The following is a 14,633-nucleotide window of genomic DNA, read 5'->3' as shown; positions in this document are numbered from 1 at the left end:
TTTCAGGGGGGAATTTGTTTTTATTGCCTAAAAATAATGAATAGTTACATCATTTTTCTTTTGTACAGAAAACAATTTTCAAAACATGGCAGTGCCTCCTCCACTCCCAATTAAATTCAATGTAAAAAACAAAAATCTGTCTTAAAATCATTGAAAAACGATTTTAAGAGTGAATTCAGGCCAGATGCAAATACTATGAGTAGACAGGTTATCACAGTAATTAGAACGCTACAGGTTCATTTTCTACTAAAACAAGGAGAAAACAGTGATATTAAACTGAAATAAAGAAAATATGTACATGTGTTTTATAGTGCTTCACTATATGACTTTTGTGGTAAAACTGTATTATTCTATTTGGCAAGGATTAAAAGTTTGTAACCCAAAAAAAGCAGTACATAGCTTATAGTACAACAACCAAATCTCTTTACAGTTTCTTTTGACAAAGAAAAACACACACACACACACACACACACACACCTTGTCATAAAAAGCTGATGATTTTCCCAGGGAAAATAAAGAGTACTGAAAGTGGTGACGATAACCACAGAGCTACTGGTGGTATTCATTAAAAAGTGGACATACATACATACAAGAATAATAGACCTTGTGAAGGTGAAAGTCATCCAGAGTGTCGATCATCTTCATGCCACAAATCTGCGACCACAAAGCAGTCTAAGCTCAACTTGAAGTATGTCCTCACATTGGAGACGCCACGTCCATGTCCAGAGTGAGAGATTCTGTCAACGTGATGACATCACACAAGGGTCAACATGGACGAATAAACATCTGGTCGGTCCATTCACGTCCACGCATAATGTCAACATTCGTCTGTCCCTTTGTGCACACACACACTGTGCCAACATCATGATACATTACCAGATACATTTAGGTTGAATATCATCCATCCATTTTCTATACCGCTTCTCCTCTTTAGAGTCATGGGGGCATGCTGGAGCCTATCCCAGCTCACTTCGGGCGACAGGCGGGGTACACCCTGGACTGGTTGCCAGCCAATCGCAGGGCACATATAGACAAACAAACATTCACACTTATGGACAATTTAGAGTCTCCAATTAACCTAACGTGCATGTTTTTGGAATGTGGGAGGAAACCGGAGAAAACCCACGCACACACGGGGAGAACATGCAAACTCCACACAGAAATGCCCAACAGAGAATCGAACCCAGATCTTCCCGATCTCCAGACTGTGACTGTGTGACTGTGTTGGCCAACATGCTAACCACTAGACCACCGTGCGGCCCGGTTGAATATCAATATACGATAAACAGTGAGTTTAGACAAAAATCAAAGCCAAATATGCATTGTTTTATTAAAATAAATACTTAACGAGGATGTTTTTTGAAATGTTAAAGCTCCACGTAAGATGCACATTAAAAAAATCTCATCAAAAAATATCCTTTAAAATAAAGTAGGCCATTCTCTTTTTGAAATAAATATGGAAAAAAAGTCAGAGTCAGAGGCTGAAATCCTCAGCTAATAACAACAGAAGTAAATATGAAGGAGTGCCCGGTTTAAAAGGAAATCTTAAAATGTCAGCAACTCAAAAATGCTTTAAATTGAGCAGTAGTATTTTGTAGGTAAACATTTTTAGAAGACACAAGCATGTCCTTATTTTGTGCCAGGAACACCAACCTGTCATCTGCATCAGGCTGTGCAACTGTCTGTCTGACTTCCTTGTACATTTGTGGTAGAGCTTGTTGTGCTAAATAATTGTGACTGCGAAGCTCGTTGGACATTGCGAGTCCATCGTTTTCAGCAGGTTTTTAAAGCCGTTTTTTTTCCACTGTTGCAAGCACTCTGCTTTTCCTTTTATGAGGAACGCAACAGGAGCGCGGCAGACAGTGCACAGCTTCACGCATTCCTCGTATTGGAGTTTGTGCCGAGTTTAAAAGGTGGCGAAAAAGATTTTATTTATGCTATTAAGTACCTCCACATTACTGAGCTACCGCTTATTCCTTGCCGACTAATTCTTCCAGCGCAGACGCTGTCGCTTCGACTGGAGCTGCCGGGCTTCTGCTCCGCCCCTCCTCCTGCATGCAGCGATGAGGGAGATACAGCGCAAATCCTGTCTATATCGATATCAACGATATGGTTGGTTTTGATATCGTGCTTAAAGTAAATATCCATCGTTTAAAAATAGCGATATATCGCCCTGCCCTAATACAGAATGTCAAAAAGAGTCTGTCCATTCACATACACAAAATGTAACGATAATGTACATAAGGTAAACATCTGCCATCCAGTTAACCGCCATCCACTCTGTCCATTCATATACATACGTAATGCAAACATCTGGTCGGTCCATTCTCATACATGCATAGTGTAAACATCTGCCTGTCCACTTGCTTAAACACAATATGTGAACATCTGTCTGTCCATTTGTGTACACACAAAGTCAAAATCTGCCAAGTTACATACACGCATAATTTAAACATTTGGTTGGTCCATTCACGTACACACATATGGTAAACATGTGCCTGTCCATTTGTGTACACACAATTTGAACATTAGTCTGTCATTAGAACAGTCCATCCATTCACCTGACGTAAACGTCTGTCCATTCAAATAAATGCCTGTTACCCTCTGCAGTTGCGTAAGTAAAGGATATGTACTGTATGTATGGGAGTAGACCAAAATACTGTATATTGTACATTCTTTATGTTTACGTAGCTATTGTCACACATTTCAAGTACCTTAAAAGCACTTTATCTTGACTTCCAGCTCTTTTCAAAGCTGTTGGTGATAGTATTGTACTGTCAAAAACACTCTGGATTTCGGGCTGTGTCTGCTGCGGAGTGTACAAGCGTTTGTATGCAAGCGACTCACCCAGATGTCCTGGATTAGCCTCTGCTTCGTTGGGCATCAGCGAGTCCAGAGTGCGCGGGGAGAGCGAGAGCGAGAAAAGGTCGCTCGTGTTTCCAGAGTTTGTGCTGCGGAGAAAACAAACAATGACATCACCGGCTTCATTACGCGACTGACTGTGGACACGACAAAACATGCTGACACAGACATATATCATTTGATGTTGTTACGTGTTACACTATGTTATTTCATAGCCAGCCTGCAGTTTAACACACAAACACACACACAGTGTTGTATACTGAGTATATCCTACGCGCCGCTGACAGAAATGAAAATGTCCAATCGGTGCATCTCTATTTGTGGGAGCTGAAGGCAGCACAAGTACAAAAAACCAGGACGCACCCATGCACCCTCTTATATTTTAACATTAACATTTGCACCAAATAGTCATTTAGTGACTGTGTTGATTGGTGAGCTGCTCTGACACTCCAACACACAAAAAAACAACAAAAAAAACACACACACACACACACACACACAGATACAAACATTCCGTACATGCCCCCGCCCTCCCCTCCAAGCGCCTACCCTGGGAATCCGTTCCCAAGCAGCTCACTGTCCGGAAAGTCCATGAACACGGAGGGACACCTACGGAGACAGGTCAGGGATCTTTCTGAGCAAACCTCACAAAGCAGCACCACAGCCAGGGACACATTTCAACCGAGGCGTTAGAGGCAGAGAGGGTCACTGGAGTACATGAGTTAGTCCACACACACATTGATACTCACTACCTACTCTCCTCTATCCTTTTTGACCCTTTCAGGCCACCGTAAACTGGAATGATCTCAACAACATACGGTGTACTGGCTGAAATTAGTTTGATTTGTAGCAATACGACTACATCAAGATTGTTTGTCACATTGCACATATGTCCGTCCTTCGTATACACACGATGTCAACATCAATCTGTCCATTCACATCCACATGTAATGTAAACATTGTCTGTCTCGTCATACACACAACATCTGTCCACATATAGTGTATCACGTATCCTCATTTTTTGCACGTTAACAGCCGTCTGTCCATTTGTGTACACATAAAAAATAAAGCAAACACCATCGGTCTGTACGATCACACACACACACACACACACACACAGTGTAGACATCTGTCCCTCCATTTACATACACAGGTGGTGTAAATATGTGCGTCCATTCACATGCACACATAAATTGACATCTGTCTGTCCATTCACGTACACCCACAATGTAAACTGTCCATTAAGACGCGCATTACTCAGGTATCAATATGTCCATTTTTTTATAAACATATGCAAACATCTGTCCCTCCCGCTATACCCACACATAAGATGAACATCCGGTCGATCCATTCACATACACACCTACAGTAAGGCAACCATACGTTTGTCCAGTCATTTACACACACAAATATCAGTTTGTCCATTCACATAATTTGATCATCTGTCAGTACGTTCACATACATATGTAATGTTAACGAGAACATCCATTCAAATAGACATCGTGTGAACAGCTGTCTGTCCCTTCACATAGACATACATGGATCTTGCAGACGTCATAATTTTCTACAGCAGCAGACAATTCTCCATTTTCATCTAATTTGCTGCACAGTAAAACAAAAACAAATAAAGAAGCACTTCAGAATGTACATTATTTGGAGTAGAATCGTCGACTCATAACGAGAATGTTTTGTTCTCGTTTTTTTTCTCCACAATTATTACAAAAAGGGAAGCAGAGACACAGAGAAAGGATGTTGTGTCTTTGCAGAATTCGTTTATAAATGCAGAAGGAGCTTAAGAGAGGAAAAATAAGTCATACTCACGGGGTAACGCAGATGAACTTTGTCTTCAAGTATGGCTGAGTAGCTGTTGAAGACAGGACAGTGTTGCACTAATCCCAGAAGGCTACTTACTACATAGATATGCAATATGTGTATAGGTAGCCACTTACTGCTTGTGGAGTCTCCCGGCATCTCGGGTTCAGGAGCCGCTTCGGGCCTGCAGTACTTCCCAAAGGCTTCCTCCTTGGGGATTTCAGGGTAGAGGTACACAAGGGGCGAAACCAGGATGTTGGTGGCGTCCATGATTTTGTAGCCCATGATGATGTCGGCGAACGACATGCTGTTGAGCTGCTGCTTGGTGTAGGGCTCCACCGACTGGATCTGAGTCTTCCCTGGGTAGGGCAGAATGAACGCTCAGTGTCACAAAAAACAAAACTGGAAATGACAACCGCTACGTCTACCGCCGGGATTGGAAGCTCACCGCTGATGTCTTTCTCCACCCACGTAAACGTGATGCCGCCCTCCTTGCTGCTCTCGCTGAAGCGCAGCAGAAAGGTGCCTGGGGGTTTCGGGCTGAGAATGGCCCTCTCTCTTTCTTTGCTGATGAAGCCCATGATATACCTGATGGCCAGATACAAACACATTGCAGAATAGAATGAATGCAATAGAATACTTTATTGTCTGTCCCAAATGGGACAGAAATGTCATAGAAATTTTTCTATGACAGGGCTCACAAACACATTCACACATTACCATCAAGACACATTTTACCTTAGAAACACCATAAAAACAAATAATTAAGACACATGACTACTGCATGTTGAAAGTGCAATATTTTATTTCAAGGTATTCAGGATGGTTATAGCAGATGGAATGACAAACACCTGGAGCGTTACATGTCATATCCCCACTGGCTTACCCCTCGTTCCAGAGCGCCAGGATGTATTTCTTGACCAGGTCGATGATGTTGTCCAGCCACACCCAGAATGAAAAGCCTTTGCCAGCCATGTTTTCCTACGAAAACAAAAAAATCATATTAGCGACAACCACTGGAGCAACAACATGGCTGATGAAAAAGGCAAGGTACCTTGCAGAACTTGGCCCAGGTGAACTGACAGCCGGAATAGTTGACAGACGGCCCTGAATGGACAATGAGACAGTTACAGAGCACCGCATTTATTTAATGTATGGTCGCTGTCTGGTGTAAACTATGCATTCTATATCAACTGAGTCAAAATCAGTTGACTCATTTAGCAATTAAAGTAAATCTAACTAATTTGCACGCACATAAGGTAAACATCTGCTGATCCATATTTTTTGGGGGGGGAGGGGGGGACCCTCCCCCAACACACACACACGTACACAATGGCAACATTACTCTGTTCATTCATATTATGCAAACATCCATATGTCCATTCACATACACAAATAATGTAAATCTAGCCATCCATTCACATACACACATCAGGGAAACATCTGCCTATTCCTTTTTTCCCTTTAAACACAGAATGCAAACATTAGTTTGCCCATTGATATTATGCAAGTATCCGTATGTCCATCCTCACACACACACACGAACACACACACACACACACACATAAAAAAATCTGGCCGCTTGATTCACATACACACAGAACGAAAACATCTGCCTCTCCATTTGTATACACACAATTTGAATATCAGTCTGTCCATTCACATACACATGTAATGTAAACTTCTGGCCGCTCCATTCACATACACACATCAGGTAAACATCTGCCCTGTCTGTCTATTCCACACATACAAATACAAATCCATGTGACAAATTTAGCAATTTAACTATTAAGTAATCCAAATGTTACAAGCTGTGAGGAACATAAACAGAAGACAGAAAATGCGTCATCAAAACTTGTCACTTGTGTGGTACTCACCTAACAGTTTCTCAGCAAGCGTGGTGAGCTGCTCGATGGTCAGCCCCCTCTTGGTGGTGGATGAGAACTGCCAGCTGAGCACCTCAGCCACCTGGTCCCACGTCCCCACAGGGGGCTTGGTGAAAAAGTTCACATTCTGTATAAAAAAAAAAAAAAAAAGGACAGCACAGCACCATTTAGTTAGTGTGTAAACAGTGTGTCAGTCAGAGCTTCCCCACAGGAGGCGCCTGTCCGACCTTAGGCTGGTCGGTGAGCATGTTGTACCACAGGATGGACGCCCAGGCGTTGGGCATCTGGCAGATGTTTGAAATGACCACCACAGGCAGTGAATGCGTCTGGACACAAGAGTGGGAAAATGGACAAAGGTTTAAGTTCATTGCAGCATTTCAAGCCTAGTTTGTCGAGTCTTGCCTTCTTCTTGTGATTACTTCTTCATATTGCACTCGAGATATAGCTGTGGTAAATTGCATATTTGTACAAAAATTAATACAAATTTATAAATTATGTTTTATGTGCAAATTAGACATTTGTTATTGTACTTGTTTATTTTATTTTATTAAACTATTTGATCATAAGAAAATAATGGTAAAATACTGTCAAAAAATTTTTGACATCCAATTATTCCAATGAGTGAGCAATACGTTTAAAATTTTATGCTAGTTTAATGGGGCAAAAATGCAAATGTAAACTAAACTGGTATATATCAGTATATATCTGGGTTTATTTTTTCAGAAATTTGTAAGAAATAGACCTGAAAAAATGTCCACTGAAGAGGATGTTGTGCATTTTTTATAAGACGAAAATGCAACCTTAACCTTAAAATCAAGTAAACCCTGTTACTATACATTTTCTCTGTGCTTCCAGTATAGTTTTTTAGCAGGGGTTCTTGTGGAACCTACCTCCAGGTCAATCTTCAGGCCCTGGTGATAGACTTCCGTCTCAAACGTGATGAGATGGAGCTCCTCAGTGACAATTAGAGAGGCCTACAGAGAGAAGAAGTTTCATAAGTATCAAGCCTGCGGGCTGTCGACGAGTGGGAGGCCTCTGCGCTTACGTCACTGTTGGTGCGTCCGCCGTTGCCGCACCGCTGCTCTCTCAGGGTCTGCAACGAACAGGAAGTGGGGGTTCCGTCGTGAGGAAGTGTTTGTCAGAGAAAGTCGAGGAGACATGCCACAACTCACCAAGTGTTTAAACTCTGCCGACAGGCTGCCGTTGTTGGACTCCTCCATGTTCATGACTTTGGTGTTGGTGCCAAGGATGTTAAACTTTCGTGACCTAGACAGAAGTGAAAGTGAGACTTCTGACTTTGCTTTCTTGAAAAAGACAATGTGTGTGTTTAGAAGTTCAAAAACAAGTTATGAAACCCTACCCTCTGATTGCAGCCACATCTCCAGACTCTCTGAAAGATCAAGTTTACAATGAAATGCAGTATTTTTTCACATATTACTAACTTAGATTGCATTTGTAATAAAAAAAAAAGGCTTACTTGTCAATGCAAACTTTGATTTTCAGCTGGTAATTGAGTTCGGGGAATTTCACAAGTAGCCTGATTGAATAGAAACAAGGATGTTCATTGTGCATTACCCAGATTATATGAACTGCATGCACAAAAGCAATAAATCCCGCCCGCCCGCCCGCCCCTTTTAACAGCTTACACTCTTCTAGAGAATGGGTTCGATTGTCCCCGCCTCTCCTGCTCCCCGCTGGCCTGCGCTCACAGTCAGCATTTGTGACTTCGCCCATTTGCTTGCACTACCACATCTATTCTACAGCATTACAGCAACATCCAACATCCTTTGTGGATTATTTCCAGTCTTATCTGGAGTCGTTCTTATAATTTCTTTTGCGGAGGGTGGCAGATGCATGAATTAAATGACACATTTTTATGATGTACATTGAATATAGTCACGGGTGAGCAAGCCGTGGGTATCGACTTTTGGATTATTTTGAGTCTTTGTATTTATTTTCATTATGAAATGTGCGGGTTATCATTAAGACCCTTGCAAGGAGCGATTACATTACAGTCATTCTCTTACTCGGCTACACTGCACGTGTGTTAAGCGCTTTGCTTTGTGCAATGGGAACAGAAAAGGGTCTTTTCCCAACTGTTCCCACAAGGTTGGTTGCTAAGATGAAGAATTAAGATCACAGGTGCAATAAAAAAGTGCATCCCAAGATTTTTGTCCATGTAGTGTATGAAATAAAACAAACAATAAAACAAACTCATTCCTTACCGAACTTTATTTGTGAACTGCACGCCTGTTTTGATGACCAGCGGTCTGTCCGGGTGCATGGGCATACAAGGTTGTCTTTCCACCACAAATGCACTGTGTAACACAGGGACACAGTTAGGCCAAAATAATAAAACTACTGTAGGTGCATTGATGATGATGAGGAAAGGCTGTGTTCATGAGCAATACCTCTTCATGAGGTTTCGAAACAAGTCCACTATCTTCTCCTCTAGGGCGGGCCGGTGCTGGACGATAGGGTCCCCTTTGTAGGACACCTTCTGCTGGAGCTCCTCAAGCTTCTTGATCTGCTGACGAATCTGGAGTTGGGACTCGGCCAAGGACGTGATCCTGGTCGGGAAACGATCAGTCATACTTTTGTGTGATACCATCTGTTGCATTTTGGTGCTTCATTTCAGCAAGCTTACCATGTCTCCAGGCGGTCCAGGCAGATGTTAGGCGGACCACCGATGCAGGCGATTTGCTGCCGTCGCTTCCAATCGGCCAGTTCTTCGTCTGTCAGGTTTTTCTGTACATAATCCATGGCGGTCAGCAGGCCTCCCATTTCTGTCACAATTTGCTGCAAAAAGAAGCATCATTGGCCAGTTAGCCTCTGTGGTAGTATTTTACTGGAAATGTTGGGACACCCACCCTCCTGAGCTGGTCCAGGGTGCTCAGCATCTGCTCCAGCTGAGCCATCCTCTGCCTGGTGGCGGACGCCTGGCTATTGCCGTTCAGGTCTTGGGACAACTCTGGAAACACAATTTAAAGAGTGACTTTTATTCTGAATACGCTGCTCTAAACACATTGTTCATACCTCCTTGGCTTTTCAGCGTCTTGTAGTTGAAATCAAAGTCGTCCTGCAGGTTCTCGAGCATTTTCATTTTCTGTTCCATGTCCTGGAGAGCGGTAGAAGACATGTTAGAAAAAGAAAAAAAAAACATCACGATGGTGCTTGAGAAGCTGAATAGTCAATTATCAATGGAGGAAGTAGGGTATCTTGCGTTAGCACAAAACAAACCTGCACTCGTTTCCTGATGTCTTGAAGGTTGTGCTCCAGAATCTGCTGCTTCTCGGTCACCACAGTCCCTGTAGGGTGGGCGGCCTGTCCATCCTGACAAGGTATTATACTACATCGTAAAATAATCCCTACCATTTAAAAACCCAAGTGTAAAAAAAGCATTGTTGTTGTAATTCCCCACCTGCGCAGCGGCAGTGGCGGTCTGCAGCAGCCGTTGCTCCTCCCACAGGCAGCGGGCGACGATCCGGGCGATCTCCATGGGCTTCTCCAAGTACTTGCTCTGCAGGTGCTGCTTGATCCGCCGCAGGTTGTGCTGGTAGAGGACATTGTTCTCCTGTAGAAAGCGGCTGTACTGCTGGTCTATCTCGCCCAGGAGGTTGTGGAACACCAAGGTGGCGTGTGACTCCTTGTTGGCAGCGTAAGCCCTTTAAAAGAATAAATTAAATGACTACATATTTACACAAATTTGTTCCACAAGCATCAAAGGATATTATTATTATTTCAAAAGGAGAAGCAGCATCAAAAAGGAGTGTCAAGACTAGACCTGTCATGATAATCAATAAATCAATTGAGCGCATTATAATTAAAACAAACTCAATAATTTTGACAGCCTTGATACACTGACATGTGCATACGTGTTTGTTTTCCTCCTCTTTCTCTACCAAACAAGCTGGATGACAAGAGGTACACTCTGTATCTGTCTCACCACCCCGGCACCTTGGTTCTATCACGGAATGAACAGAGAGAGTGAACCCTCCTGTCAGTCATTCAGTCTCTTTGTCCCAGTGGGTGGAGGCGGGGCCGCTGGCAAGTGCACACGCAGAGTGGGGCAAGTGAGGAGTTACCGGTTTCAAGGTACACCACAGTATGAAAATGTCACGGTTTGAAAACCGCTAAAATAGTCCGTCCTACGGTATGAGAGAAAGTGGATGTCCAGCGCGGCCACTATGTGGAAATACTTCGTCACATCCTGTGTTATTCCTCACAGTTGGAACCGGGCTTCGATGTGCTGAAACCACGAGCATGAGTTGCCAAAAGTTGGCAACTTAACCGGCACAGCATAGCTAGCAGTGACGTCAGTTGTCTCGTTAGCATCAATCGGCGCCAGTGTGACAGGACGCATGCCCTTGTAGAGTTTTGCATCCCAAAGCATGTGGATGTAGTGCGTATTTCACATGGCTTTGCAAGTAATGTGTCAACACATAACACTATTTACTGTAAGTACATTTTCGACATGTTAATGTCAATATCATAACCTAATATGTCACAAATCATCATCTAAACAAACACGTATCGACACTACACATTGCAGCTTAAAACGTATAGTAAATGACAAAATACACTATTAAAGCATTATTAAGTGAAAACATTGCACTCATGTGAAAGATTCCTTCAAAGGGATGCACTTTTAGAAGATTTACTCCATTTACAAGATGGCTCCTTGTACATGCATGCGCAGTAGCGCTAGCTGGCAGAACTCGAAGGCACACGTGTCGTCATTCCACCGGCACGGCCATGTTGTTGTCATCGTTGTTGACAACAGATGATAAGTTTCTTGTTTTGATACGGTGTACTCGCAATATTATGCCATATTATCATTATATTAATGAAGAAATGGTCATAAAATAATGTCGACAATATCGATTATCTGCAATAATTTGCTGAAAAATTTGTCCAGCAAAATTTGTTATCCTGACAGGCCTAGTCAAGACAAACGGATAGAAGAGGAATGCAAACAGGAAGTTGGCACTGACTCTTCTATTGTTTTACCTTTTACCATTAACACCACTGACAATGTTCTTGCTTACCAGCAAGTCACGGTTATGCATGTGCAGGAAGTGGGCCATTAAAACATTGGTCATTGTTTACTAGGGGAAAAACAGGTAAACAATTGCATGTGCATCAAGGCAGCCGTCTAGGACGTGTGTCTCTCACCAGTCCTGGCTTTCGATCCAGGGGGCGAGGAACTGCCGCAGCTCCATGGGGAAGCTGTCACTGTACAGATGGTAGAGCTGCTCCAGATACCTGGTCTCCAGCTGCTGCAACTGGTTCCACTGGGCCATCTTGACCTGCAACATAACAAGTATAGAGCTAAATGTCTAATACAAATACAAGAAGTCTTCTACAAACCAGCGCGCCCACTCTCTGGACACGTCACTGGAGGTAAACCACTTTTGAACCTGCCTTATGCTTTATTAGTTAGTAAAGAAAGAGGTGTGCTTCCTCTTCTCCGATGCGGTGTAGAGTTACAGATAAGGGTGATGTTAGCGTAGCGGAGTTGCAACCTGAGAGTAGTTATAGATGTTTTCATTGATTATCAATTAGCTGCACGGATAGAAAGCAGCTAGCCAGCTCATCTTACCAAATGTTAGCAACAGCAGACTATGGCGCTCCCAAGAGGGCATGAAGTATATTATCTTCTCTTATGACCATCTTAAATGACCACCCAGTATTTCAAGGCCAGTCTTTTCTATCCTCTTATATTTCCTACAAACAGTCACACTAATAAGAAATAAAAAGATGACAAGAACAGAGGTATAATCCGAGAATAAAAACAAAATATTACAAGACTAAATGTCTCATTTTATGAGAAAAAAATGATACATTTGTGACAGAAGTCTTCATTTTCCTAGAGTAAAATCAAAGAATAATTTGAAAATATTACAAGAATAAAAGGGCATCATTTTACAATAATACATTTCTAATTTGTTGTAATAAAATGTCATCATTTTTCAAGAGTAAAGTAACAGAATCCATTCGAAATAGCTTGAGAATAAAGGTGTAATTTTACAAGAATGAAGACCTAAATGTACTAGGCTAGAGTTGTGACAGAAGTCCTTAAGAATTCAAGAATTAAGTCATAAAACGGATTTGAAATATTACGAGAATAAAGGTGTATACACAAGAATAAAGATGCAACTGTACAAGGACAATTGTACAAGTTCTGATTTCAAGAGGGTACAGTTGTATTAAAATGTCATAATTTTCAAAAAGTAAAGTAACAGAATAAATTCAAACCAGCACGAGAATCAAAGTGTAATTTTATAAGAATAAAGACGCAACTGTACTAGGAGAGTATTGTAAAGAAAAGTAATAGTTTTTCGAGAATAATGTTGAAATATTACGACAATAAAGTTGTAATTTTACAAGAAAATAGTTTTAATTTCACTTGGATAAAGCTGTATAGGAAGTCATCATTTTTATGGCAATAGAGTTGAAATATTATGAGAATAAAAACATAATTTTACAAGACAACGCTTCTATTTTACAGGAATAAAGTCAGAATATTACATGACATTTTTTTCAGAGGATGATGTAATCATTTTGCAAAAAATCCAAGTCCTCATTTATCGTCACTAACAATAGTCAGATAGGAGCAGTTTCCTTCCTTTCCTTTCCAGGAAAGCACAACCTGATTCTCAAAAGCACCTTGGATGTGATTGCTCCGGGAAGTGATATTGTTCTCAAACGAGCTGCAAGTTTCATTTTTGTGACATCCTCACATGCGTAAGCAGAAACCGAAAACAAACACAGAACTGCATGCAAATGCTGATAAAAAAACAAAACTCAGTGGTCAAGCCAAAAGGCCCCCAATACATAAATAACACTGGCCAATGAATCTGAATGCTGCAGAATGACTGGTTTGCGGCACAATGTAAATCTTTCCGACATACAATAGCGTATGTGTGAATGCTTGAGACACATGTGAGAACATTGCATGGATTTTAACATCGTATAATCCCTCTGACAGCAAAGTAATGTGTGTTGTTGTAAGGCTTTTTGCCAGGCAGGTGTCAGCCATGTTGGCTTGCATAATAAGGATGGAGATGGGCGTGGCCAATGCAGCAAACTAGCCATTGCTTTGAAAGACACTTCTAAATGTAAGATATTTAGCAATCTGATTATTAACGTGAGCGATTTTGAACACATTGTCAACTTTTTCTCTTTTAAAAGTTCATTTCGGAATAACTAAACAACAGCTACACAGCAGGTCGTTGCCAATGAAAGTTATGTAAAACCGAACATTGACCCAGCAGACATATCTACGGTTTTAACAATGTGTTAGTGTTGTAGATAACACATATATCACTGTATATATAATTAATTCACATAAAAAAATCTTTGCGTATTTAAATAATAAAGGCAAGGCAAAAGTCGTGACGGCTGCCTACCTGACTTGAGAATCTGACTCCTTCAGAAAGTACCTCAATAAAAGATTGCCACCCGTCAATATAAAAAAAATATAAAGGTAAAGTAAATTAGACACAGAAAAGTGTCAAGACTTATCCACCCACTTCTTCCAGCTCTCACGTCTGAAGCCTGGTTGTATACATTGCAGCCATTCCAGCCACACAAACCCCATAAACTGCTTAATTGACAGGTCTATCCATCCAATGGTTACACGACTAAGAGCTGTAAGCCAATCAGACTGTCCTATGCCGGCACAATAGGCGGGACTTTACTGCAGTAGCGTTTGAGTGCAATGAGTTTTATTACTGTCGCAACTGCGCTGTTCAGGGTTGAAAACCCTCCCTCCGGAAGGCCCGGAGAGTTTAGATCTCCGGAGGGAGGACGTTAGGCTTCCGCGGAACAGCCAGGCTGGAAGTCATCTGAATTACTGGCAGTGGTGACGTCATCATCAACGCCATTGCTGTGCGTTTCTGACCTCCATTATTCAGCACAGGTGGAAATAAATAAAATACATTTTTTTCTTATTATATTTCAATACGCAACTTTACATTATATATATGATGGCATAGAAAATAATACGATCATATATATATAACATCCGTGCATTTAATCAACCAAATAACGACTACCAGTCCCAAATCT

The 14,633-nt window shown here is 41.6% G+C and overlaps 1 protein-coding gene across 2 annotated transcripts; it reads right to left on the bottom strand.

Moving 5' to 3' along the window:
• stat3 (signal transducer and activator of transcription 3 (acute-phase response factor)) lies at positions 1-14,143 on the bottom strand. Of its 2 annotated transcripts, XM_054758669.1 has the most exons (24): positions 13,973-14,143; positions 11,736-11,869; positions 9,982-10,225; positions 9,801-9,893; positions 9,597-9,678; positions 9,431-9,531; positions 9,208-9,359; positions 8,972-9,130; positions 8,786-8,878; positions 8,038-8,097; positions 7,921-7,950; positions 7,733-7,826; positions 7,606-7,653; positions 7,451-7,534; positions 6,788-6,886; positions 6,552-6,687; positions 5,729-5,781; positions 5,561-5,655; positions 5,123-5,262; positions 4,812-5,033; positions 4,684-4,726; positions 3,412-3,471; positions 2,848-2,951; positions 1-737 (listed from the first exon to the last, which is right to left on the bottom strand). In XM_054758669.1, the coding sequence occupies exons 2-24, from the start codon at positions 11,861-11,863 to the stop codon at positions 697-699; spliced, it is 2,361 nt and encodes a 786-aa protein (XP_054614644.1). In that variant the 5' UTR covers positions 11,864-11,869; positions 13,973-14,143; the 3' UTR covers positions 1-696. The 2 variants fall into 2 exon arrangements, with proteins under 2 accessions (XP_054614644.1, XP_054614645.1); XM_054758670.1 differs by lacking the exon at positions 3,412-3,471.
• Positions 14,144-14,633: the final 490 nt, after the last annotated feature.

The sequence above is a fragment of the Dunckerocampus dactyliophorus genome, chromosome 18, assembly GCF_027744805.1.
Source record: "Dunckerocampus dactyliophorus isolate RoL2022-P2 chromosome 18, RoL_Ddac_1.1, whole genome shotgun sequence".
NCBI lineage: Eukaryota > Metazoa > Chordata > Actinopteri > Syngnathiformes > Syngnathidae > Dunckerocampus > Dunckerocampus dactyliophorus.
Note: the sequence above shows the minus strand (reverse complement) of the source record. Positions and strands in the feature narration are given on the sequence as shown.

Excerpts from the sequence above, each read along its gene's own strand:
- stat3 (XM_054758669.1), bottom strand. The coding sequence starts at position 11,863 with ATGGCCCAGTGGAACCAGTTGCAGCAGCTGGAGACCAGGTATCTGGAG. Across the intron at positions 9,532-9,596 it reads GACGCTGAAAAGCCAAGGAG|AGTTGTCCCAAGACCTGAAC; the intron begins GTATGAACAATG and ends TTGTGTTTCCAG. Across the intron at positions 9,131-9,207 it reads CTGGACCGCCTGGAGACATG|GATCACGTCCTTGGCCGAGT; the intron begins GTAAGCTTGCTG and ends TTTCCCGACCAG.